Source organism: Chelon labrosus (assembly GCF_963514085.1).
Source record: "Chelon labrosus genome assembly, chromosome: 21".
Taxonomy (NCBI): Eukaryota; Metazoa; Chordata; class Actinopteri; order Mugiliformes; family Mugilidae; genus Chelon; species Chelon labrosus.
In genome coordinates, this window is record NC_140354.1 from 15,685,472 (window position 1) to 15,709,875 (window position 24,404).

General features: G+C 43.4%; 3 protein-coding genes across 5 annotated transcripts; 1 reads left to right on the plus strand and 2 right to left on the minus strand.

Moving 5' to 3' along the window:
- The first annotated feature begins 904 nt into the window (after nt 1-904).
- anapc2 (anaphase promoting complex subunit 2) lies at nt 905-6,595 on the plus strand. The gene is made up of 14 exons (XM_084570850.1): nt 905-1,430; nt 1,895-2,144; nt 2,229-2,550; nt 2,633-2,765; nt 2,849-3,068; nt 3,163-3,282; nt 3,444-3,561; nt 3,680-3,858; nt 3,947-4,088; nt 4,236-4,311; nt 4,399-4,602; nt 4,850-4,982; nt 5,140-5,381; nt 5,579-6,595. The coding sequence occupies exons 1-14, from the start codon at nt 1,332-1,334 to the stop codon at nt 5,786-5,788; spliced, it is 2,448 nt and encodes an 815-aa protein (XP_084426976.1). The 5' UTR covers nt 905-1,331; the 3' UTR covers nt 5,789-6,595.
- Nucleotides 6,596-7,119: 524 nt separating this feature from the next.
- On the minus strand, nt 7,120-14,836 carry LOC311506501 (ras-related protein Rab-35). The gene is made up of 7 exons (XM_084570478.1): nt 14,360-14,836; nt 12,176-12,946; nt 10,361-10,411; nt 9,737-9,860; nt 9,475-9,599; nt 8,780-8,904; nt 7,120-8,149 (listed from the first exon to the last, which is right to left on the minus strand). Exons 2-7 carry the CDS (start codon nt 12,228-12,230, stop codon nt 8,003-8,005), a joined length of 627 nt encoding a protein of 208 aa, XP_084426604.1. The 5' UTR covers nt 12,231-12,946; nt 14,360-14,836; the 3' UTR covers nt 7,120-8,002.
- Nucleotides 14,837-16,939: 2,103 nt separating this feature from the next.
- srrm2 (serine/arginine repetitive matrix 2) lies at nt 16,940-24,362 on the minus strand. 3 transcript variants are annotated; one of them, XM_084571087.1, is made up of 14 exons: nt 24,155-24,362; nt 23,054-23,305; nt 22,846-22,941; nt 22,539-22,724; nt 22,256-22,339; nt 22,104-22,172; nt 21,982-22,014; nt 21,783-21,887; nt 21,510-21,648; nt 19,228-21,413; nt 18,382-19,065; nt 18,195-18,269; nt 17,980-18,090; nt 16,940-17,334 (listed from the first exon to the last, which is right to left on the minus strand). In XM_084571087.1, the coding sequence occupies exons 2-14, from the start codon at nt 23,299-23,301 to the stop codon at nt 17,280-17,282; spliced, it is 4,071 nt and encodes a 1,356-aa protein (XP_084427213.1). In that variant the 5' UTR covers nt 23,302-23,305; nt 24,155-24,362; the 3' UTR covers nt 16,940-17,279. The 3 variants fall into 3 exon arrangements, with proteins under 3 accessions (XP_084427213.1, XP_084427212.1, XP_084427211.1); XM_084571086.1 differs by having other exon boundaries at nt 19,228-21,416; nt 22,104-22,169; nt 24,155-24,361; XM_084571085.1 differs by having other exon boundaries at nt 19,228-21,416; nt 24,155-24,361.
- Between the last annotated feature and the right edge of the window lie 42 nt (nt 24,363-24,404).

A 24,404-nucleotide genomic window follows, 5' to 3' on the forward strand; every position in this document is an offset into this window, starting at 1 on the left:
TATTATTGTTGTTGGTGCATCATTGATTGTTTTCGTACGTAAACCCTAAGAGAAAAGAGAAAATAACCATTTATTCATGCCACAGTGGGGAAATTTGCGGCGTGCAAATTGCACTATGTAAATTATTTTCAATATAATATTGTGCTTATCGTTTTTTATATGTATATATGTTTTATTTAATGATTTGTTTACCTGTTCGCATGTTCCCACCGCGAAGGACTATTGGAGAACGTAAAAATGAGAGAAAACGAGTAGATAGTACGTACATAATCAATCGTCAAAGGTAATATTTTATATTTTAAAGTCGTTATTCTTTTAACATGTATCTTGCAGATGGTATAAACAGAGAAACTAAACACAATATTTCGGATTTAATGGAAAACTTCCAGGTGGCAGAAATGGAAAATCTATGCCACCTGGTGGTAGAACTGCGTAAGTGCAACCGTTGAAAATGTTTTATTTTGAAAGTATAAACCAGAAGGAAGTAGATGCTCATACTTAATATGGCTACCTTGACACTAATCGGGCTGAGGTGTAGTTACTAAATATGACCACGAGGGGGCAGAAAAACCCAACGATTGCAAATACAAACCACTATCATGTCCTATTAACAGAATTTTAAACTGAACCGAAAGTATTATTATTATTATTATTTCGAAATTATTTCATGATACGTTAATCTGTTAATCTGTAATAATTACAGAAACCAATGCCGACACATCAGGTACGAGAAATGCTTATACCGTAAACGACGTAAACGATGCAAAGCAGAAGAAAATAATGTAGCTTTAGGTGGCTAAAATGCTTAACATCGGATGTTTAGTTTCGATGTGACGACTGCACTTGCTGCTAATAAATGTTAATAAATTGTTAATTTAAAAAAATAAAATAGACAAGACGTATAAGTAATGTTTTTGTACATAATCAGATGTAAAAATAGTGATATTCAGAAGTGGAGCAGTTCCATAATTTGTCCACCAGAGGGCACACAAGGTTCCATTTGTGATCTGTGTCTGTAGAGGGCAGCCTTCAACGTTTCTGCATAAAAATCACTAGAAGAAGAATAAAAGCGTCGGCGAAGAAGAAGCAGAAGAAGTAAACGCGCGATATGAGAGGAAGAATCATGCAGTGTTTACTTCAGGTTAATAACAGAGTGGTGTGACAGATTTGCAGTAATTACTATTGTAGGACATTAATAAGAAAACAACTAAGACGTAATGCGCGTTTGTACATTTCCTCGTGTGGCGTTTTAAGACGACACATTTAAGCCGAAGTTTAAATGTTGCACTTACACAAGCTAGTTCGTCGCGTGTGAAGAAAGTCAAGGAAAAATGGAAGAAACTGTGATGGAATCGGACTCTGTGGAGATGTCAGGACCTGAACACGATCACAGGGTCGCTGATGCTTGGGAAACTGTAGCTGCAGCTCTGGTGAGTGTTGAGCTACACTGGACAAGGGGAGCTAAAGACAGAAGTCAGCACAGAGTGGAGCGATGAAGCCACACATCATTCAAATATCTCACGAGTTAAAGTTGTTTTGACTGAAGTAATGGTTTCTCCTCAATGTGACATGATGTGTGACGCTGAGCTAATCTGTAGGAGTGTTCACTTAAATTCGGCATAGCTGTGCCTTCTTCTGTCCTCCTCATTAATGTTTACTGTCACAATTATTATGAAACAGGTTATTATCGGGGTCAAGGGCCACTGGGCCTGAAGTGATCTAACATTTAAACATTAACATTACACAAAACGACCTTAAAGAGAGATAAAATAACTGCAAAAACATGCAAAACAACAGAAATGTGTTAAAGCAACAAAAGAGATGCAGACATACGACACAAAGTGATACTATAAGTCTGACACTGAGTCTGACCCTTTGTCTCTGTCCCATCTAGGTGTCTCCTGGTTGCTCGCTGTCGGAGCAGAGCCTCTCGGACTCCTTGGCCCTGCTGTGCAGTCAGGGTCTGGGCCGACTGCTGGGCGGCTGGCTGCTGGAGACTCTGCAGATGCATCTGTCATCCTCCGTGGTACCTGAGTTCTGGGCCGGACTCAAACAGCCAGAGAACGAGTTGGAGGAGAGAGACAGAGCCTGGGTTCTCCTCACAGCCTTCAGGACTTTGCTGGACCGGCTAAAACCTTTCCTGGGCAAGTAGAGAATACCGTCTCCTGCTGATTTAATTCATCTGTTAAAGCCAGCAGCAGTAAAACATGTTCTCTTCCTTCTTCCAGGTGGTCTAGAGAGGCTAGGGGCATGGCAGGACGAGGGCTGTGGCGGTCTGTGTGGCCCGGGACCCAAGGGCCTCCAGGAGCGGGCCTTCACCACCATCAGAGCCCTCCTCCTTTTCTCGCCATCTCCGGTTCTCCAGGAGCGAGTGCTGGAGTTTTACAGCAGAACCTTCTCCGTCTACATGAACCAGGAGGGCGGCGATGAAGATGGAGCCGAGGCTACCGACAGCCCAGAGGGAGGGGCGTGCCCGGGCTGTGGGGTCCCGGCACAGCAGTGCTGGTGTCAGCCGGCTTTGGAACAACTGCAGGAGCTCAGCCACATCCTGTGAGTGGATTCAGGAAGTAAATGTGGTAGGTGTTCGTCACGTGTGCGTTTAAACAATCATTAAGTTGTTGTTTCCATGCAGATCCAAGCTGCAGTTGCTGCAGTGGGTCAGCTCTGAGGCCGTCACCTCCATCCTCCACAAGCTTATTGAGCAGCGCATGGAGCAGCACTGCCGTGGCGAGTACGAGCGCTCCTTCCTGATGGAGTTCCAGGAGGTGAAACATCTGCATGTCTTTCCACAATCAAGCCTTGGCCTTCCTCTTCTGTGCCTTATAAATATGCGTTCTTGTGTGAACAGTGGTTGGAGCTGGTGCTGGGGTGGCTCAGCAAAGTGTTTGCCAGCGAGGCAGATGGAGATGCTCCAATGCCAGCGGCTCCCAGTGTTCCCAGTGCTCCCAGTGCTCCCGGCATCCAGCCTGCCAGCTCCATCCTGAAGCAGTGGAGATGCCACATGCATCAGTTTTTCTGCAGGATTTATGTCAACATGAGGATTGAAGAGCTGTTCAGCATCATCAGAGGTGGGAGATGTATAATTGATCTAAAAATGTTCCTGTCACGCTTTAATAAGATCAGTTATAACACCAAGTCCTTCCTTCTGTCTGTCTCCTTCAGATTTCCCAGAATCTAAAGCTGCTATTGAGGATCTGAAGTTTTGTCTGGAAAGAACCAACCAGAGGCAGCAGCTCCTCACCTCGCTCAAATCTGCTTTTGAAAGCCGTCTGCTGCATCCAGGTCAGTTACTGTACAACGTTTTTATTTTCTACAGCTGATCAGATCAGAAACCCAGAGTTGGGGGTCTTGAAAATAAGCAATGTCGTCATAAAAGCTTTGAACTGTACCGTTTAACAAAAAAAAAAAAAATATTTCTATTTCATCTGTTTGTTCATGTTCAGGCGTTCACACATCTGACATCCTCACGGTTTACATCTCCGCCATCAAAGCCCTCAGAGAGCTGGATCCGTCTATGGTCATCCTTCAGGTAGCCTGCCAGCCCATCCGAAAGTACCTCAGGTGAGTCATTGGCACCAAAAATATAAAAAGAAAAATATATATATAAAAAAAGTAAACAGTTTATATACAGAGTTTGCTGCGGTCAGAGTTTGGTTGAAGCTCTTGTGATGTGTTCAAGGACTCGGGAGGACACGGTGAGGCAGATTGTCGCCGGTCTGACTGGAGACGCAGAGGGCTGCACTGATCTGGCCTCCGAGCTGTCCAGAGGAGACCCAGTGACTCTGGAGATGCAGGACAGCGACGAGGAAGGCAACGACCCCGAAGACTGGACTCCAGACCCGACCGACGCTGTGCCCGGTCAGTAAATGCATCAGGTCTTAGTGACTGCTGCTGTTGAATTAGGTGGATAACACTCACACATGTGTTTCTTCTTAATGTTCGTCAGATAAAATGGGCTCCAAGCGTCGCTCGTCAGACATCATCAGCCTTCTGGTCAGCATCTACGGCAGCAAGGACATCTTCATCGACGAGTACAGAGCCGTCCTGGCAGACAGACTGCTGCATCAGCTCAACTACAACACTGCCAGGTACAAGCCGACTGCATCATGAACCAGGAAAATCTAAAGTTTATTAATCATATTTATAACTGGGAACTGCTAATTAACTTTAATATCCCACGAAATTAACTGAATCGAGAGTTTTCTTTGTCTTCATGTTCATCTTCGTGTTTTCAGGGAGATTCGTAACGTGGAGCTGCTGAAGCTGCGGTTCGGAGAGTCGCACATGCATTACTGCGAAGTCATGCTGAAGGTTCACGCAACAGAAAGAAATACAGCCACTACTTGATTGTCAGTGTTAAGGAAACTAAACTGTACTAAAGTCCCAGTCTACCCACAGGACATGGCGGACTCTCGGAGGATCAACAGCAACATCCGGGAGGAGGAGTCGAGGCTCGGCGAGGAGGAGCAGCCGCCGCTGTCGCTGTCGGCCATCATCCTGTCGTCTGAGTTCTGGCCTCCTCTGAAGGAGGAGAAGCTGGAGCTGCCTCCTGTCGTCTGTCAGGCCATGGAGGCTTACACGCACCGCTACGAAAAGCTCAAGGTAGAGTTTGACATCTAAGACAAACGATTAAAAGTAAATCCCTGAGCTGATGAATGTGAAATTTCTCAAAGATGGAAAATCAGTCACCCTGTCATCACTTCTACTTCTATTTTTTCAAAGTTTAATGTTGCAGCATTAAACCTGCTGCCAACATGAAGCACTTTGTTTGTCCTACTGTCCCTGAACACATCATAGATAGATAGATGCTGCTGAAGCTTCTTGTGTTGACTTGTCTTCTGTGTTTCAGGCCATGAGGACGTTGAGCTGGAAGCCTCATCTGGGCTCAGTCACTCTGGACGTAGAGCTGGAGGACCGCACTCTTACCAACCTCACCGTCTCCCCCATCCACGCCGCCATCATCCTGCACTTTCAGGAAAAGAGTAAGCTCTCTCCTTTTCAGATTAATATTTCATTTATTTTCCTGCCGATTAAACGAAATTTGAATTCTGATCAGCCCCCGATCTACAACGTCATCAAAGACACCCGCTCTGCGTCTTGGTATTGAAGCTGTATCACATAAAGTCTGTCGTCCCTCAGGCTCTTGGACGCTGGAGGAGCTGAGCATGAAGCTGGGCGCCCCGAAGGAGCTGGTGCACAGGAAGCTGGCACTGTGGCAGCAGCACGGCGTGCTGAGGGAGGAGGCGGGCGGCCGCTACTACGTGGTGGAGACGGGTTCGTCCAAAGAGAAGCAGGAGAGAGGAGTGATGCTGATCGACAGCGACGAGGAGCGGGACTCGAACACCACCACTCAGTCTGAGCAGAGGGAGGAGAAGCTGCAGGTACACGCAGGTTTTAAAAAGCCCTGGATTTAGTCTTTAAATACATTTTATGTCCTGTTAGCACTTACTTTACTAATCAGATGTGATCTTGGTTTAAAACCAGGATTAAAACTCAATCTGGTCCTCATAAAGATAGACAGGATGTAAACATGAATCCTCCCTAGACATCTGAAACTCACTCACTCTCTCGTCTGCAGCTGTTCTGGGCCTACATCCAGGCCATGCTCACCAACCTGGACAGCATGACGCTGGACCGCATCCACTCCATGCTGCGGATGTTCGTCGCCACGGGACCCGTCGTGACGGAGATGGACGTCAACGAGCTGGAGGCCTTCCTGCAGAGGAAGGTCAGGGAGCATCAGCTGATGGTTTCTGCAGGCGTCTACAGGCTGCCCAAAGCCAACTGACTGGAGGAGGTGTCAGGCTGCACTCGAGCTCGCTGAGGAAAATGGACGATTCCAGTGTTCTGTGCGGACAATCTGTTGATCACAGGCTTTCAGTGGGATTAACAGTGAAAATGCATCATCAAACATTAAGTGAAAACATGTTTGTTTATAATTATTTAATACTGTCGGCTGAGAAGAACCCTGGATTTTCCCGTGTAACTTGAATGCTGCATGATTTAATTGGTTATCACTCTTGACAGGTTTACTTTTCAAAGTAAAAGCACTTCCACTCCCCTGTTAAGCGTCAGGACTGACGTTATCAACGCTGCAACTGGACACGAAGCCGCTGTTGAGGTTGCCGTTGTTACACACCGATGTATTGATTACAATTATAAAAGTTGTCTGTAATTTCTTGTGTGTGTTTGTGTGAACTATTTCAGCCCAGGACACGTGTCTACACAATTTCAAACAGGTAGCATCAGTTCCAAATACAACATTTATCACCTAAGCAAAGCTCTGGGGGTTTGTAAAGCGGCTCGATTCAATATGTATTGTTATTTACACTATTATAAATTGAATTGCTTAATTTACATGTGATTTTCCTTCGTTTACGCCACTAAATTTCAGAGGGAAATGTCTTAGCTCACAGGTGTCAAACATAAGGCCTGGGGGCCAAAAGCGGCCCGCAGTAAGGTCAAATCTGGCCCAAAGAATGAATTTGCAAAGTGAAGTCTGCAGTTCTTCAATGAAAATAACTGCTATGCCTAATTTGTCCACTGTTTTAAAAAGAGAAGTGGACAGAACACAACACTGAGACCCAGGACTAAACAGCAGATAGCAATGTGCCCAAATTACACTTATTTTTCTTAAGAAATTTAATTTTTGAAGTTTATTAAATGCAAACATTCTCCTAATTCACTTGTTCTTCTTTGCATTAAAATAAATGGAAATAAATCTACAGTTGTCCGCTTGGGATCAAATTGGGCTGTATGTGGCCCCCGAACTAAAACGAGTTTGATACCACTGTCTTAGTTTATTATATCTGGCAAACAGATTTTATTAAAAATGTATTTTTGTCGATGAAACAACAACAGTGAGCTGCACAAATAATACAATAATATAATCGGGCACAGATCACATTTAGGTTAAAAGTATATTTTCTTGCTACTTTTACTAAAAGTAAACTATATCTTCCTCCGCCACTGCTCTTATTTTCAAATCCTCGTTACTGCAATGTACGTTTAAATTTAGTAAACCCAGCTTCAACATGTTTTTAAGATTTTTATTTTTCTTTCAGAAAGACCTTTTATTTATTTTTTTACATGAATTATAGTTACATCTGTAGCAGACAGTCATTGGATTTATTGCTTTATTTGGATTTGGACACATTTGCAAGGCAACAGAGATTTACAACAAAAGACAAACACATCGGACTCATACTGTGGAGTTTACACACGTCTCGGATCACTGGCCTCATTTAAAATAAGGCAAATTCCTCACACCTGTTAGGGTTACAATTTAGTAACAACGGCAAACAGAAATCCCTTTTAGAGGTTAAATACTTGTTCAGTATTAAACATTAGACATAACAGTGGTTCTAGGATAATGTTAAAGGACTATACTGGTGTTTTTACATGTTTTAGCTGTTTCACTACAGTCACACACAATGTTTCTGAATGTTTTCCATATTTTTTTTCCAGTAGAATTTATCAGACACATGATAGGTGTCAGATCTGACTCTTCAGTTGATGTTATTTGGGTCTGAAACATTAGCGTAACTCAAGACATTCGTGTGAACAGACAGTTTGATTTAAGACATCTGAATTGTCACCGACACCTCAGTTTGATTATCACGGTCACGGTGTGTGGGGGTGGGAACAGGAAAAAGGTTTAAGACGAGAATATTAAAACATTAATGCTCCATGTGCAGCCGCCGATACCAGCAGAACAAATACTGCATCATGCGTTAAAAAAATGCAAAAACACCAGGACGACCCTTTAACTCGTGTGGCTGCTACATGCAGTCAGTGCTGGTAGACTGTAAATCGCTCAGCTACCTCAACAACCGGCCGTAAAAACCTACGGCCCGTTTTGCTGTAACTTGGCACAGTAAATAATGAACCGTGCAGTTTCTAACATTCATATTTGCCGTTTGAGACGCTTGTCTCTTAAGGCACGGTATTCCCAATCTTGTCTAAATGCTTTTTTGTGTAAGCGATAAGTGGCTTTGGCATCTCAGCAGCATTTCTTCCCCCTCTTCCTGCGGTCTCGGTCTCTCTGGGCATTGATGTTGACCGTGTCCTCCCGCTCTCGCTCCCTCTCTGCTCTGTTCTGACTCTGCTTCTTGGCCCGGAGCACCATGCGGGTGAAGGCCATGAACATCTAAACAAAACAAAATATAGCGTGAGACATCAGGATTGTCTGAATATCTGAATCCTTAAACCTGCATGCATTTGTCCTTTTTTTCAAACACTACGTCATATCAATATTTATAAAAGAGCGCTATACTTATTAAAAATGTATAAATGTCATAAATTATTGGTAATTTATGACATTTATACATTTTTTTCATCTAGTGAAGGTAGCGTGGATGAAGAGATGAGGGGCCTTTTAGCTAAAAATTCTGGTTTTGCACAAATTAAAGCCTCCATCAGCTTCTGTTAGTCACTACTTCTCTTCCATTTTCCTGAAACCAAGTTTTTAAAATCATCTGGCTTCACATTCTGCAAAACTGTGCTGAAAAACTACTTGTTTGTTTGTAGCCACAGAGTCAAGACAGTTGAGAAAGTAGAGGAGAGGAGGTTTATCCTCAAGCTGGTTTTGTTTTTGAACTTTAACAGACCGTGTTTTGGGCGTTTTTCTTTTTCACGGCCTGGTTCTGCTTTTTAATATCTGATTCATCAGCAGGACAGAAGCTCACGGTTCATCTTCATCTGCAGATCCGTCATCCTCAGTGTTAAAGAAAAGTATCTTATGCACAAGACGTGACACTCGGGTGCTGCTGCAACTTACCTCTTCTACATTTATGTTTTCTTTAGCGCTGGTCTCGAAAACACGAACGCCGACCGACTCCCCAAATTGCACAGCATCCTGAGTGTCCACGCGTTTTCTGGCAGGGTCATCGTTTTTGTTTCCCACTGCAAAAAAAAAAAAAAGGAAATTGCATTTACATGCGATGCTCCCTGATGTGTGGACAACAGCTTCTAAAGTTTGTTTCCTTTTAAACAATGTGTTGATTATGTTGAAAACAAAAATTAGTATCTGCTGGAATTAACTGCAAGGCAAGTAAATGCAGAGACGTAACAGCATCAAACAACTGAACCTCTCAGAATTTATAAGAACTTACAAGCTAAAAATATGTGAAATCAGAAAATTATACATAGTACTATGATTTTGTACTTTTTTTGTTTAGTCCTCCAACATCAAGTGGTGTTTAAAGTAATTATGAGCTAGAAGGCCATCAGTGTAGTATATGTGCACTACTGTGGAGTAGTTCTTGGACAATCTTTAACAAGAGGTCAACTCTATCTGCATAATAATAATATAAATGTTGATTATGACAAGTGTGCATTCTGATTAAATGCATTTAAGTCGAACAAACAGTCACTGTGCCAGTCCTCACACTGATCAAGGCTAACCAACTTCTGGCTCAAATGTCATAAACGTGATCAAACAAACAAACTTCTGCTTGAATGCAGTCGACGTACCCAGGATCTTGCAGACGTTGTCACAGTTCTGGGAGATTTCATTTAGCCACCTCTTCACATTCACAAATGACTCTGGATTCGTCACGTCATAAACAATAATGACACCGTGGGTATTTCTGTAGTACCTGAGAAAAGAAAGACGAAGCAGAATAAACTGAGGACCTAAGTCGTGTTATCACAGCTTCATATATATATATATATATATATATATATATTTAGAGAAATAAAAATGACAGAACAGTTTCAGTCTGGAGAGTATTACGTTGAGGTGATGGTTCTGAACCTCTCCTGCCCCGCCGTGTCCCAGATCTGCAGCTTCACCCGCTCCCCATCCATGTCAACCGTTCGGATCTTAAAGTCAACGCCGATGGTCGTGATGTAGCTGCCTGCAGGAAATATCAGAATGAGACAAAACGTCCTGCGACAGCCGAGACAGCATGAATCCGCTCATGTCTTATGACAAAGGCAACAGATACAAGATACACGTGCTTCTGCACATATAAATAAAACTTGGGGTGCAGAAATGTAGAAATAGATCCATTCACTTCATTATTTTGTCTTTTTATTCCATTTCCACTGTATTTATTTATATATTTATACTTTAATCATTTCCATCCTCCACTGAAGGTCTGTCTCACAGATACAGACAATATTATCATATTAATTACAAGCCTTTGTTGTTTTGTAGATGTGGATGAAGTGATTACACGGTAATAAGAAACTTCTGAGGAAGATTTTAGTCTATATATCAACTCCCAAAACATCTACCCACTCCTGGAGCTCCTCCAACACGTTAGGACGGCTCTGATCAACTCTGGAGATGAGATGACTCAACTCGATAAAAACGCCTTCACCTCTAGGAATAAAAGTCTGGTGGGTAACTCACCGGAGAAGGAGTTGTCTGCGAAGCGGAGCAGGAGGCTGCTTTTCCCCACATCTGAGAGGGAAACAGAGATCAGAACACCTGATTAGTAAGAAACTCACAGAGTAAAACCCGTTATGTCTGAGGTTTAATCCCAAGAGACAAGATCTTATTTCAACCTTCCAGTAAAATACACATGGCAGGAGAAAAGCGTGAAATAAGGGCAGAAGCTACGTGAGCTAATACGCTAAAACCGTGAGAAAACTTGAGCTCACATCCTGTGACTATCTGCAGAAAATCACAAGATGCAACATGTTCATCTGAAAGACTTGACAGAACAGAACGAAGGAATTTCATCCATTACACATCAATTGTAATACGTGAAAAAAAAATAAAAAATAAAACAGTCATTTTTTTCCCCAGAGGTAACAGATGTCAATCTACCTGATGAGCTGAAGCCTTTTCAGTTAAAGCGTGGGTTAAATGATAAGTGGTTTTTACTAGAACAAGACTTGACAAGCACGGCGAATCATTAAAACATCTGTATAACTCTCCACAAAGCACTGCAAGATTCACACACAGATACTGGAAATATTAGAATATACGCCTTAAGGAAACATGTCTAAATTTGTCCTTTAAAGCCACTGGAATTATTTACAGATTTATGAGAACTAATGAGCTTCCTGAGACAATGTTTCCATCCAGACGTGTGTCTCAGCTGCAGTGACACAATGAAATCTAATCACACAGACACACAATGACTAAGGGTGCCCTGCTCCTCTAAAATATATATTTTTTTATGTTCGTCAGTGATGGACTGCTGCGCCAAAAGCCTCAGGATTAAAGTAAAAGCCTTACATAGCATTGTTAACCTGACAAATATACACCTTTAAAGTATCTATTAGAAAAACGGACACGTCCTCCATCCTTCAGCTTTTAGAAAAGTTTATACTGAGCTCATTTGTTGTTTTAACTTAACAGCGAGCAGAGAACATGAAAAGGTACGGTCATGCTGTAAGTTCATTTAGAAATATGCAGATTAACTAATCCTGATCCTTTCAACTGGGGAAATGTGAGACCCCAACCAACCATTACTTTCATTATCATATGTTTAGATGAGTGCAATGTCAGAAACTGGAAGGCAGTCGAGGTCAGCAGGAGCCCAACATCTCTGAGGTTAATAAAGTCATAATGACACGGCATCCGCTGAAGTAAAGATGTTTTGCAACTTTTCATATTAACATAACGAATCAAAGTTAGAATCTGATAAGGATCAGTATGAAAATCAAGTTTTACGACTTCTAAATAACTTCCAACCTCACATGAGAACAGCAGTGATTACATCTGAAGGTAGAGTGAGAAGCTGCTGACCTCCGTTTATAAATGACAGTTTTTATTATTTCCTCAGAACCCGACCCAGCTCTGGTCTGGGTGAGTTGCTTCACCGTCTGACAGTAAATTCACAGCAACTTTTGTGATGATTAATTGTGGAAAGTCACTTTTTGTTTCGACAAAAATGTCCAAACTTCTCTGAGTTAATTACTTGATGCACTGGAAAAAATAGATTAAAACTACACCAAGGTGCCTCTACAGAACCAGGACAACACAATGGAAGACAACACAGTGGTGTGAATCTCTAACAAATCTGGCAGGATGTCTATTAATAGATAATTCAGGTTTATAGGTCAGTTTTGCTGTATCCCACATCACTGCGGCTGTTAATGCTCCATGTTTAATGATAGCTTTGCACTTCTATTGTAAGGTATTAATTAATACGGCATGTCTCTTCTAAGACCCAGTAAAACAACATGATTTTTAAATTAGTAAAAATGCACTAACTGGAGTCTCCAATGATGAGCAGCTTAAAGAGATGATTGTAGTCTTTCCCTGCCATTTTGGATGGCCTCTTATTGAATTTCCAAGTAAAAGCAGTTTCATAGGAGGAGTGGCGATCTCCCTTTTATCCAAGTGCACGTGCAGTGTTTTTGCTCTAAAACGCTACCAGTTCACAGTGACACGATCACAGGTATCCTTATCCCGCCAGAACGAGACATTTCCAGTTGAATTTCTGCTTTTTTTTTTTGTAACGTTTTTTGTCTTTGCCCACAGTTTCACTTCAGATCATCCTGTTTGCAAAGTGAAACCGCAGCAGCCGGCAGCAGAATTTGTGGCGTTTCTCAACAGCCCTGCACTTGTGATTCATGCTTGACAGCCAAGATCGGCTGCGTGTTTCCACGTTGGTTCCAGTTCCACCCAGTTTCACGACTCCTGCGGGGGATTTCCAACTCATTCACAGTTCTGTCAGTGCAGCACAGACACTCCCTCCTTCGACAAGTGTAACGTCTTCACGTCCAGAGCTCCACGAGTTCCTGACTGTTGCGCTAATCGTTAATCCAGTTGCAAGTTATCGCTGAAGTCCTTTGCGGCTCACTTACACCCCCATGCCTTACTATGACAAGAAGAAGCGAGACACTGAGATGTTCCGCTTTTTCTCTGCAGCAGTGCAATCCCTTTATGTCACTTCAGTTCCTCTGGTGGTTGACGGAAAAGTCACCCGTTCCCCGTTTCATCACAACAGGAGGTCTCTAGACTCAGGAGCCGACGGAGCTGCTGAGCAAACACAGGGAGAGACGGGGTTAAAACCAAATCACATCAATGAGGCGGTTCAAGTCACTATCAGGTATTTTCTGATTGCTGGTGTGCAGCCTGCGCCCCTCCTTAACCTCCCTGCTCCTCAAACAACAGCTGAGTCACTAAATATAACTTCCTCATCCTGCTTTATCCACCCCCATCCTATAACTTAAGCTTGGATAGCTAGGTAACAACAATAAAAGATCCCTGGCTGTCACAATATCCCAGTTGTTGTCTTTCACTGACTAAAGTCATAAAGCAAAACAGTAGAGATAGGCTGCCTGGCGCTGGGACAGTTTTCCATAAATAACAGGAAATGCTGGGACCTTGCTAATCCGAGACGATACAGCCACTGTACGCTATCTCAATCCAACCAGAAGAACTAAAAACGCCACACGCCGGTTTTGTATTAGTCATCTTCCATTCGGCCCACAACAAGTCCTGCAAATGTAGTTTGTCTTCATACAAAAGACACATGTGTGAATGTGTACAGTTTGCGCCATGCTCACCGAAGTGTACAGCAATGTATTCAATGCGTTTAATTTAGTGCATCCATAGACGACGAATTGAAGTTTAACACATAACGTTTGAAAATTGAGACGAAAGTCTTGTGAAATATGGGGAAAAATCACTTGCCGAGACACACGATGATTTTTTTCCTGAAAATTTGAACGTAGTCCGGCGTAAAATTAATTCGAACGTGAGGAGAGCGTGTAAGGATAGCTACGCGTCTGTTTGCTAGCTTTGGTTTCACTTCAGTGTCCATCAAGAAAAACATAAACCTTTTAAAAATGGTAACAGTTTGTGACCCACTGCTGTGACAACATGTAAAAATCTCCTTTGTCCAGTCTATTCCAGGGTTGAAGGGACGACAAACCAAAACCCCCCTTAGGAAAACACTGCATTTCTTCATGAAATTAATAATAATAACGCTATTCTACGCATTTAAGCATTGGTGACAACATTATAATAATGACTTAAACACAATGTTCAATTCGGCACCAATTAAAATAACATACTGCGGATTGCTCTCGACGTGAATCAACCGCTCAACTGCTTCAACGGTCACAAGTTTTAGTTCCCGAAACCCTGATTCTTCAGGAGGTAACGATTCGAAACTGCGAAATAAATAAAATAACATTACCGTTATTATCTGAATAGTCCAACCGGAGTGACAATGAAGCCCAAATAAATCACAAAGAGTTGGTTAAATTTTCGTATTGTGTGAACTGCTCCCGTTAAGTAAGAAACCGTTAAAACTTCCAGATTTGTTAATCCAGTTTGGAGTGACGGCGTCTGGGCCTGAACCCGGCCTACAAACACGTCAGGAAACTTCTCACTCCTCCTCGGAGAAACTTTAACTGACACTGTGTGAATAAAATAAAAACCTACTTTGGTCATCTGGTAGTCTTGGTGCTCGGTCGGTGGGTCATGTTTACAGGAGCGAGGTAGAGGCTGTTTCCCGGTGAAGTCCGTTGGATCACCGCTCCGGTCGGAATATCCCCTGGCCGACCACACCTGACTGCCTGCAGCTGATGACCCACTCTCATCATCTGATGCCGCGTTCACATCATGTGGGAAAAAACTGCACCGTAGAAAATGCCCCGTCCACACATGGGGGCCGGGTCAATTGCCACATCGTTTTGCATGTGTGATAGTGCATGTGTGTAACCTGTGTATCCATGGTGGATGTAATCATTCTCATAAGAAAATATATCGATTTTACCACCATAAAGAACAAAAATTTACTACTAAGAGACTCAAAACTAGCAGAAATGCAAACAAAATGACTGAAAAGGCACACAAAGAGACGATTAAGAAACCAAATTAAAGCCAAATGAGTCAACATGTCCCAAAGAATACATAAAATGTCTGCAAAGGCTGCAAAGAACAAACACAACCACTTGTATTCATACAAACCCACTTAAAGAAGAAAAAAACACTACAAAGTGGCACAATATGACAAACAACAACAAAAGAGAAACACTGACAGCCACTGAGAGATGCAAAATCACTGCAAGGAGATGCAAACCTCTGAAAAAGAAACGTAAATACACTGAAAACTCATCCACAACATTTGCAGTCACTGTGTCTCTTTCAGTCATTTCCTAACTGTTACTGAAACTATTTGGAAACATGGCCATTCTTTCCTAGTGAAAAATCATTGCCACCAAAAAGTAAATCACAAAAAACCACTTGGCAGTTTCACCTTAAAGCAAAGTAACTGAAACCCTGAAATGGGATCACACATCAGAGATTAGTGTGATATGAAACTACTGATAAAAGCACACCAAATGCTAATGTCGCCATTCCAGTTTCATTATTACAACAGCAGCCATCTTGTGTCCGGTCAGTTAACATTGAGTAACATTTCCGTCAAGAGATTGTTTCGCCTTCGGTGAAAGTTTCTGGGAAAGTCATTAGGAATTCTACCTAAGGTTCAACTGCTGTTTAAGAAATGAAGCCTGAAGAAATGTGTTCTTGTGTAATTACATTTTGTCAGTGAAATGTCAAAATTGCAGAAACTACAGACTAACAAAATATAAAAATATTACATAATAAAACGCTGCGATTCCACTACTGAGCTGCGTTTTTGAAATGCCATAGAGGGTGGTGAATACTCAGTTCTGGTGAATGCTGTTCATTACACACTGCCTGCCCCAAAAAAAAAATAAAAAATGCTCACACACTCTAATATTTCATTGGACCGCCTTTAGCTTTGATTACAGCGTGTATTTGCTGTGTCATTGTTTTGATAAGCTTCTGCAATGTCACCTGATTTATTTCCATCCATTCATTTTTCACCAAGATCTTGTATTGATGATGGGAGAGTCTGACCACTGCACAAAGCCTTCTCCAGCACATCCCAAAGATTCTCAATGGGGTTAAGGTCTGGACTCTGTGGAGGCCAATCCATGTGTGAAAATGATGTATCATGCTCCCTGAACCACTCTTTCACAATCTGAGCCCCATGAATCGTGACATTGTCATCTTGGAATATGCCCGTGAACATCAGGGAAGAAAAAATCCATTGATGGAATAACCTGGTCATTCAGTATATTCAGGTAGTCAGCTGACCTCATTCTTTGGACACATAATCATAGCATCATAGCACTGCCCCCACAGGCTTGTACAGTAGACACTAGGCATGATGGGTGCATCACTTCATCTGTCTCTCTTCTTACCCTGATGCCCCCATCACTTTGGAACAGGGTAAATCTGGACTCATCAGACCACATGACCTTCTTCCATTGCTCCAGAGTCCAATCTTTATGCTCCCTAGCAAACTGAAGGCATTTTTTCCCGTAAGCCTCACTGATTAGTGGTTTTCTTAAGGCTACACAGCTGTTCAGTCCCAATCCCTTGAGTTCCCTTCACATTGTTCATGTGGAAATGCCCTTACTTTCACTATTAAACATAGCCCTGAGTTCTACTGTTGTTTTTCCAACCACATTTCTTTCTGGAAGACGACGGTTCCCCACTATCCTTCCGGTTTTTAATAATGCATTGGACAGTTCTTAGCCCAATTTCAGTAGTTTCTGCAATCTTCTTAGATGTTTTCTCTGCTGATGCATGCCAGTGATTTGACCCCACATCTTTTCCACGACCACAGGATGTGTCTTTCAACATGGTTGTTTAGGAAATGAGAAGCTACTCATTACATCAGTTGGGGTTAAATAACTTGTTGGCAGCTGAAAGATAATCATCCATGCAGTACCTTGATGAACATGAGTATCAACATAAATTTTCTTCTCGTCCCTTGAAAAGGTAGTTTGTCATGTTGTGTGTAGCTGAATATTTTCTGATGTCCTGTAATAGCTTTTCCTCAAAAAAAATAAATAAATAAATGCTCAAGATGAACTCAGCAGCTGGTTGAGGAAATAAAGAGTAAAGAGCAAGGAGCTGTCATTATAGCCACTTAAAAGTTTGATGTCCCACAACAATCATGCCAAAATAAAATCCACACAAATAAAATGTACAATTGCCTTTTATTGTCATTAATAATTTTCAACAAAGAAATTTTGTCACATGTTATAGTTTCTGCTCACATTAAATGGAAACCGTGTATTCGTCACATCATAATAACCAAAATACAGACAGCTCATATCTACAGGTTGAATCCAACAAACAGTACAAGTAGAGAGGAACATTGTTAGAGTTACATTAAACTGTTTGTGGATGTTTCTCATTCAGCTAAGAGAGAAAAAAAAAAAAAAAATGTACAAGACAGAGGATTCGCCTCGGCTATCAGTCCGTGTTGCAGTCCAGTTCAAACACAGAGGAAGAGGGCGTCTCCAATTTATTTGTCCACTCATTTCCTTCGCCTGTTGCTTGACGAGCGGCTCGGCGACTGTCTGCTGCCACTCCTACCAAAACAGCAATAAATCATCATTTCAAAAACCTCACACCAGTAGAATTTCTCACAAGAAAACTTAATTGTATGGTAAAAAAATTGCTTAGAGTGATGTAAAGATAGTAACTTGAGATTGAGGAGGTGTTGCTGCTGGTTTAAATTTAAAGATTCTGTGTATAAAGATGGCCAACATGATGGGAAGACAAAACGTAGCAGACATGGCTGCTGGCATCTTGTGTTTGTGACATGAATTGCAAGCAGAATGAATAAATTACTTCAACTGGAAAAGATGGCATAAAAAATAAAACCACTTCTATGTTTCAGATCCTTTTTTTTTTCCCCCCACACAGTCTATGGATGTCAGAGCTTTGGCAAATCAGAAGAGACTAATAACTACATCATCAGCTATGATACAGCTGTTTACCTGACAGACAGTTGATAGGGAGCTTGCTGGTAGGATATTACTGCTGTAAATTTACTGAAAGATGCATTTATGACCTCAAGTCCTGATTTATACAACAAATTCTCACTCGATTCTTCTTCTTCAGAGACATTTCATGACTACGGCCAAGTGATCTTATCTGCCTCAATGAGTTTGAGTTGAACATTTTATTATTTTGGGAAGCCAATTCTGTGTACGTGTATGTGCTTTACAGACCTGCGGCTGGGCGAGGACGGTGCTGCTCCCCTCAAGTGTCTGGGAGGAGAGTAACTGAGTGAGCGAGAATCCCTCAATGAATCGGCCGCAACCCGGTGAGGCCTGTCAGGGCTTAGAGGAAAACACAGAAGGAAATGCATGAAGAATAAAACCTGGACACTCAGAGCCTGAACTGTCCAAATACTAGCAAACTTAAGTGTTTCTTCTACTCTTACCTCTTTTTCTTAGTTTTCTTCTCATTGTCAGAGGAGGAGGATGAAGAAGGAGAGCTTTGAGCTTTGGCTGGGTTCCTGTTTAAACCAAAACATGATTGTAATTAGCATAGAGATAAGCAGCAAAATCAGCAAAGTTACACTACTATGAAACGTTTGTTGAAAAAATGATTTCCTGCCCCTAGCTCACCCTTTTCCTTGCTCCGCTTCAGAGTCAGAGCTGTCTGAAGAGGAGGAGGAGGAAGATGAAGAGGAAGAAGATGATGAGGAGGATGAAGACGAGCTGGAACTGCTGCTCTTGTTTGCTTTCTTGTTCGCATTTGCCTCCTTCCCGTTCACGGCGCTCTCATTTCTGACCGTTTGAGCAGGGGGTTCAGGGGCTGCTGGTGACAACTGCTTCCTGGTCGGACCTCGTGAGGACTGCTTGGCATCTGACTGGCTGCCGGCTGGAGATTTTCTGGAGGTCACATCAGAGCGTCGAGTGTCTGACTGAGGGCCTCTCCTACCTGACGGAGGAGCATGGGAGGAGTCTCTAGAAGGGCCCTGAGAGGAGGAGGAGCCACTTTTCTGCTCTCTGTCCTCTCTCTTCTTGTCCTCTTGATCTACTCTCCTGTCTCTCTCTGATAGTGGTTTTGCGTCCTCCCTCTCTCTCGTGGGTGAAGGTGAGGACGAAGAGGAAGAGGATGAGCCGGAGGAGGATGAGCTAGAGGAAGAAGAGGATCTGCGGGGTTGAGGAACATCTTTTGGGTGTACATGTTCCTTTTCTCTTTCTTGTTCTACCTCCCTCTGCCTCGCCCTGTCACGTTCCCTTTCTCTCTCTCTTTCTCTGGAGGGGGTCCTCTTTCGCCGCGGTGGAGAAGGAGACCGACGGGACCTGGAAAATATAGAAGCACTGTGTTTAGGTCTGGCATTAAAATCAAGTGTGAATTGTGGACAAAGAACGGGAGTGGACTGCTCAGGCATGGCCCTGTTTAAATCAAGAGGCGTAAAGACAGCTGAGATGCTTCATACTGTAAATACAGGGTTCCCATCTTACCTGCTGGGCGGACTTCGTCTTCTTAGACCTCTGGAAAGGGAGCTGCTGCGCCTCCTTGGACTTCTAGATCTAGACCGGCTGCGTCTTCTTGGAGTTCTAGACCTGCTTCTCCTGAAAGCTCTATCCCGTTCTCTGTCCCTTTCCCTCTCTCTATCTCTATCCCTCTCCCTCTCTCTCTGCCTCTCTCTGTCCCGGTCTGACCAAGTGGGAGGAGGAGAGGCTCTTCTGGACCTGGATGGCGGTTCCTGATACTGCCTCGGTGGAGTGCGACGGACTGGAGAGCTCTTTGGTGGTGGAGAGCGTGAGCTCCTGGCTGATGGGCTCAACCTCATGACCTTTCTGCCTCCATCCCTGTCCCTCCCTCTTTCCCTTTCTCCCGCTTTCGCCTCCACTCTCCTCCTTTCAGCACTAGACTCAGGGGGAGAGTATCTCCTGCTGCCCCTGCTGTCTACTCTTCTGGGCGGGGAAGGCGGTGGACTGGGGCTATCCATCTGAGTGGGACTGTAACGCTCCTGACCTTTTGTTTGGGACAGTTGATCCTCTGCAGGAGCTCTGTGGGACGGTCTCTCTCTCTCATGTTTGTCTCCTCCGTCTTCTTTCTCCCTCTGGGTTCTTTTGGGTCCATCACCCTCAGAAGCAGACGCAGACCGTTCTTTCCTACCATTAGCTATATACCTCTGTACTGCAGCCCCGATGGCAGATGGTGTAGTTTTTGCAGGGCTGGTCTTTTCCTTTCCTGCAGACTCAACTTTCTTTGCTGTGCCCTCATCTTCAGAGGACGAAGAGGAGGATGAAGACGAAGACGAAGAGCTATCACTGTCACTGTCACTGGTGCTACTGCCGCTGCTGCTGCTGCTACTACTGCTGCTGCTCTCTCTTTTTTTATCAGCCTGTTTCACCTTCTCATCCGTCTTCTTCTCTCTCGGAGGGCTTCTCACCTTCTCCTGCCGCTCACTCATCTCTGGGTTTTTGCTCCTGGTCTTCTCAGCAGGTCTCGAACCATCTTGCCGACTTTCTGCAGACGATCGGACAGCCTCCTCTCTCTTTCTCCCTCCCTCTTGGCCTCGCTCTCTGTCTTGTTCCCTCTGCTTGTTCAGGGGCCTGTCCCTCTCCTTCACACCCTCCCTGTCTGTTTCTTGTCTCCTCTCATTCTCCCTCTCTCTTTGACGTCCATTGGCAACAGGGGAGCGGGAAGCAGGCGAAAGGGAGCCACGGGGTGGATGACCATCCCTTCTCCTGTCATTTTTCTGCTGACGAGGAGATGCTTCTCTCTCCTGTCTCCTAGTATCGTCTTTCCTGTTGTCCCGTTCATTTGGCGCTCTCGAGTGCAGATCTCTCTCAGTCCTGCACTCTCTCTCTACACTCCTCTCCCTCCTTGGCCTCCCCTTTTCAGGAGGTGGTGAGCGGGATGGAGAATCGTGTCTAATCTTTTTGTCTTGTTTGTTCCTGTCCTTTTCCCACTCAGCGTCTCTGCTCCTTTCCTTGCTGATCTCCTGTTTAGGTGGCGGAGAAGTGGATGAGGAGGAAGATGAGGAGGAGGAGGAGGAGGATGATGAGGATGATGATGATGAGGAATCATGTCTAGTCCTCTGAGGAACGCTCTCCTTTCCTTTGTCCCGCCTTTCAGTGCTCCTTGAACGTCTACCTTTGTCCAGTTCTCTACTCTTTGAACCCCTCCTTTTGTCCGCCTCTCGGCTCCTTGAGCGCCTCCCTTTTTCCATGTCTCTGCTTCTTGAAGACCTCCTTTTCTCCACATCTTTGCTCCTGGACCGCCTCCCTTTCTCCCGCTCATTTTCTTTACCCTTTGAATGCCCCCCTCTCTCCATATCTCTGCTAATTGATTGCCTCCCTTTCTCCATCTCTCTACTTCTGGAAGGTCTTTGTCTCTCCCTCTCCTTTTCTTGGCTTCTTGAACGCTTCCTTTTTTCCATCTCTATGCTCCTTGAGCGTCTCCTCTTCTCCATCTCTACGCTCCGTGAACGCCTCCTTTTCTCAGCCTCTCTGCTTCTGGAGCGTCTCCCTCTATCGCCCTCCTTCTCTTTGCTTCTGGATCTCCTTCCTTTCTCCCTCTCCACGTTTTTTGCTGTCTGAGGTGGGGGAGAAGGGGATGAAGAGTCGTGCCTCCTTTTGGCAGAGGTCTTTTCCGTCTCACTCGGTCGCTCTTTTTCTCTCTCCAGATTAGGCCTCTTCTAGATTACAAAGAAGATTGGTTCTGCGTCAGTTTACAGTTTTTCCTTTATGTGCAGGGTTCAGTATTACTGGATTGATGCACACAGACTCACCCCTTCGCCTCCCTGGCGTTGTGGGCTGTATTCCTCGTAGCCTCGTTTCCTCCTGTCTGGCGATCGGCCCTTTCTACCTTCATCAACATTTCTAGCATGTTGATTCTGGTGACGTGATTTCGGCGGAGGTGGAGAATTGCTGTTGAAATCATAGAAAAAAAATAATTAATATATACACTGATACACTCCCAGTCTGAAAAAAACAATTTAATTTAATTAAGCAGGATTCAATTGGGCAAGTTTGTCCAAAAACACATTTATTTAATTTGAGACCTGTGAGCAGAGCTCGAGGAGACACTCCTGTGACGCACTGGCTTCGTTTTCGGAGGACTTGTTTTGCCTTTCTTCTTCGACACCTTCTGTTTCTCATCTGACGAGCTTAATGAAGGAGATAAAGTTACAGGTCATTAACTCACAATTTCATAGAACTTGAACAACAGTAGATATCAAAGCCTGAATTTAAAACACCTACCTGTCTTTTTCTACCTCCTCTTCTGACGCCTCACTGAAAAACACATTTTCAAGTTACCAATCACTTTTGACTTAAAATCAATAAGCAAACGAGAACAAACGCAGAATTTGATGGTGTTATACCGTCTCTTTTTCTTCTTTTTGGACTTCTTCTTCTCTCTGTGGGGAGACGGGGATGGACTCTCTGAGCTGCTTTGAGAGGAGACAATGAAAACCATGAGACCTCCTATCTCCAGACCGCATGTTTTCTGACCTAACCAAGTTCATTTTCTCACCTGTCTCTGTTCTTGTTTTTCTTTTTCTTCTTTCGACTACGTTTCTTGGGAGGAGAATCTGAATGCTCTGAATCTTCCACCAACCTAAAAGAGAAAAGGCAGCAAAGCTTGAATCACGGACAGAAATAACACGCTGGTATAATCTTTTACACTGTATGTCAAGGCTGGAAAAAAATAAATATATTTTCAGAATATTAAGCGAAGTTAGAGTCACTTGAAATAGAACCGTATATTGGACATGCAGTCTGTACTGTGGGGTGTGCTTTGTGTTTGTCCCACTCACGTATATTTCTGCTGCTGCTGCCTTTCCCTCTCCAGCCGTTCCTGCTCTTTCTTCTCTTTCTCTCTCTCCTTGCGGTCGGCGTGGAAAGATGATCCATCCACGTAGTCGCTGGAGATGCCAAAAGCAGCACGAAGACGGTCGTTCTTCTGCTGATTGGCCGCAGCCAGGGCATGAGTCTCTGTTACCCTGGAAGAAATCAGAACAAACCGTTACCAGCACAGTGCAGTACAAACCAGTGAGATGTACTGGTGCTTAACCTCGTAACTAGGGTTTGTATCAAATTCGATATCAAATGTTATGTACTTACGTTGGTCTCTCAGTGGTGGGTTGTGCCGGCTCTTCCTTCTCCTGAAGCATCATACGGAAACTGTTCACCTTCTCTTCAATTTCCTCAGCAGAATACCTGAGCATCCAAAGAAGAGATATTAACAATGTACAGATATCCTTGTGATTACATTTAAGGCTACTATTCTTTATGGTATTTTTACATTTCCATATATGACACTGTATTTTACCCTTGTTCCTCCATCATGTCCTGCAGCTCAGCACACTTGACCTCCAGCTGCCTCTTCCGCTGGTGCTCCAAGATGTCCGCATTGGGCTGCCTGTTGAGCTGACTCTCCAGCCTCTCCCGGTCCTTCTCATCCCGCTCACCGCCGCGCTCGTCCCGGGGACGTTTGACTCGAAGGCTTGACAAGTTTCGTTGCACATAGCCGTTGGTCCCGCTACCCCGCGGAGTCGTCAGGCCTATCCCATTGTACATGGCTCTGTAAACACAAAACAGAGATGCAATGAGTGGTTGAAAGCATATTTGTACTCGAAGGGTAAAGAGTAACAATCTCAGTTCGTTCAGTATTTTGTCTCTCCTATAGTTCAAATTTTATAAAGAGTAGCAACTGGTAATAACTATTCTTGCACATTAACACAATTCTTTAAATATTAATATCTCCAGAATACAATGACAACACGACTAAAACCAAATATAACATAAATTGTATATTTTTAAGTGTCTGACCACATTTATTTGTTTTCCTCCACTTAGAGTTACCATATAAAAATGGCAGACGTGAATGATCTAGTGGATCATTGACTTGACTTTAACTCTATGAAACCTGTTGACAAATTGACGGAAGCAGTGGTGCAATCTTGTGATTTCGCCGACAAGAGAAACGAATATAATTTAGGCTGCATTTTACTGGCACAGATTTGTTTGAAGTGTGGCCCGCAATACATCGCAGTTACTGAAAGGCTTATGACACACGGCGTGGGCCTCTGTCGCTCTTGTCACGTTCAAGCATAGGTTTTTATCCGTAAATTCAATTGTTTTTAAGAAATTACATCGATTTTATCGCGCATTAACACGTGCGCCAGAACAGGCCTGTTGCTAAGTCTCTCTATAAAATAGCAGATTTATGATGACTAACGCTCACAGAAATCATACGATAATAAAACGGTCAGCCATTTTGCAAGTAACAGGTCTAAAAGTCGCTGGTCTAAAACTCGGTTTTCTTCACAACGACCGGATTTCACGCTATTTCTTTCTCAAGGCCCGACCACACTTGTGCGTACCGAATTATTCCCACCTAAACTAGCTAGCTAACGTATTTGTTACGTACCAGCTGTTCTTCTCGGAGCGAAGAGAAGATGTTGTCGGAATGAAACCGGCGACGAATAACGTCCTAAAGAATTACACGGCAAAGTAACGTTATAACTACCGTGTCTTTTGAAAGTATGAAAAATAAAGAAATGATGCTAACTCAGTTAGCTTCAAGCTTGCTGATCTGGTCTCCAACCACAGGAAACGAGATGAAAACCAAGTGACGTCACACGCAGGTTCCGCACGTTTAAAACGCGATGCGTTCAGGG

What these genes read in the sequence shown, in the direction of transcription:
- srrm2 (XM_084571085.1), bottom strand. Translation starts at nt 23,301, where the DNA reads ATGTACAATGGGATAGGCCTGACGACTCCGCGGGGTAGCGGGACCAAC. An exon ending in CCCACCACTGAGAGACCAAC is followed by an intron (nt 22,725 to 22,845) that starts GTAAGTACATAA and finishes GATTTCTTCCAG; the next exon opens with GGTAACAGAGACTCATGCCC. An exon ending in GAGGAGGTAGAAAAAGACAG is followed by an intron (nt 21,888 to 21,981) that starts GTAGGTGTTTTA and finishes TCCTTCATTAAG; the next exon opens with CTCGTCAGATGAGAAACAGA.
- anapc2 (XM_084570850.1), top strand. Translation starts at nt 1,332, where the DNA reads ATGGAAGAAACTGTGATGGAATCGGACTCTGTGGAGATGTCAGGACCT. An exon ending in GCTGTTCAGCATCATCAGAG is followed by an intron (nt 3,069 to 3,162) that starts GTGGGAGATGTA and finishes TGTCTCCTTCAG; the next exon opens with ATTTCCCAGAATCTAAAGCT. An exon ending in CCTGCACTTTCAGGAAAAGA is followed by an intron (nt 4,983 to 5,139) that starts GTAAGCTCTCTC and finishes GTCGTCCCTCAG; the next exon opens with GCTCTTGGACGCTGGAGGAG.
- LOC311506501 (XM_084570478.1), bottom strand. Translation starts at nt 12,230, where the DNA reads ATGGCAGGGAAAGACTACAATCATCTCTTTAAGCTGCTCATCATTGGA. An exon ending in GCTCATCATTGGAGACTCCA is followed by an intron (nt 10,412 to 12,175) that starts GTTAGTGCATTT and finishes TTTCCCTCTCAG; the next exon opens with ATGTGGGGAAAAGCAGCCTC. An exon ending in CGCAGACAACTCCTTCTCCG is followed by an intron (nt 9,861 to 10,360) that starts GTGAGTTACCCA and finishes TATTTCCTGCAG; the next exon opens with GCAGCTACATCACGACCATC.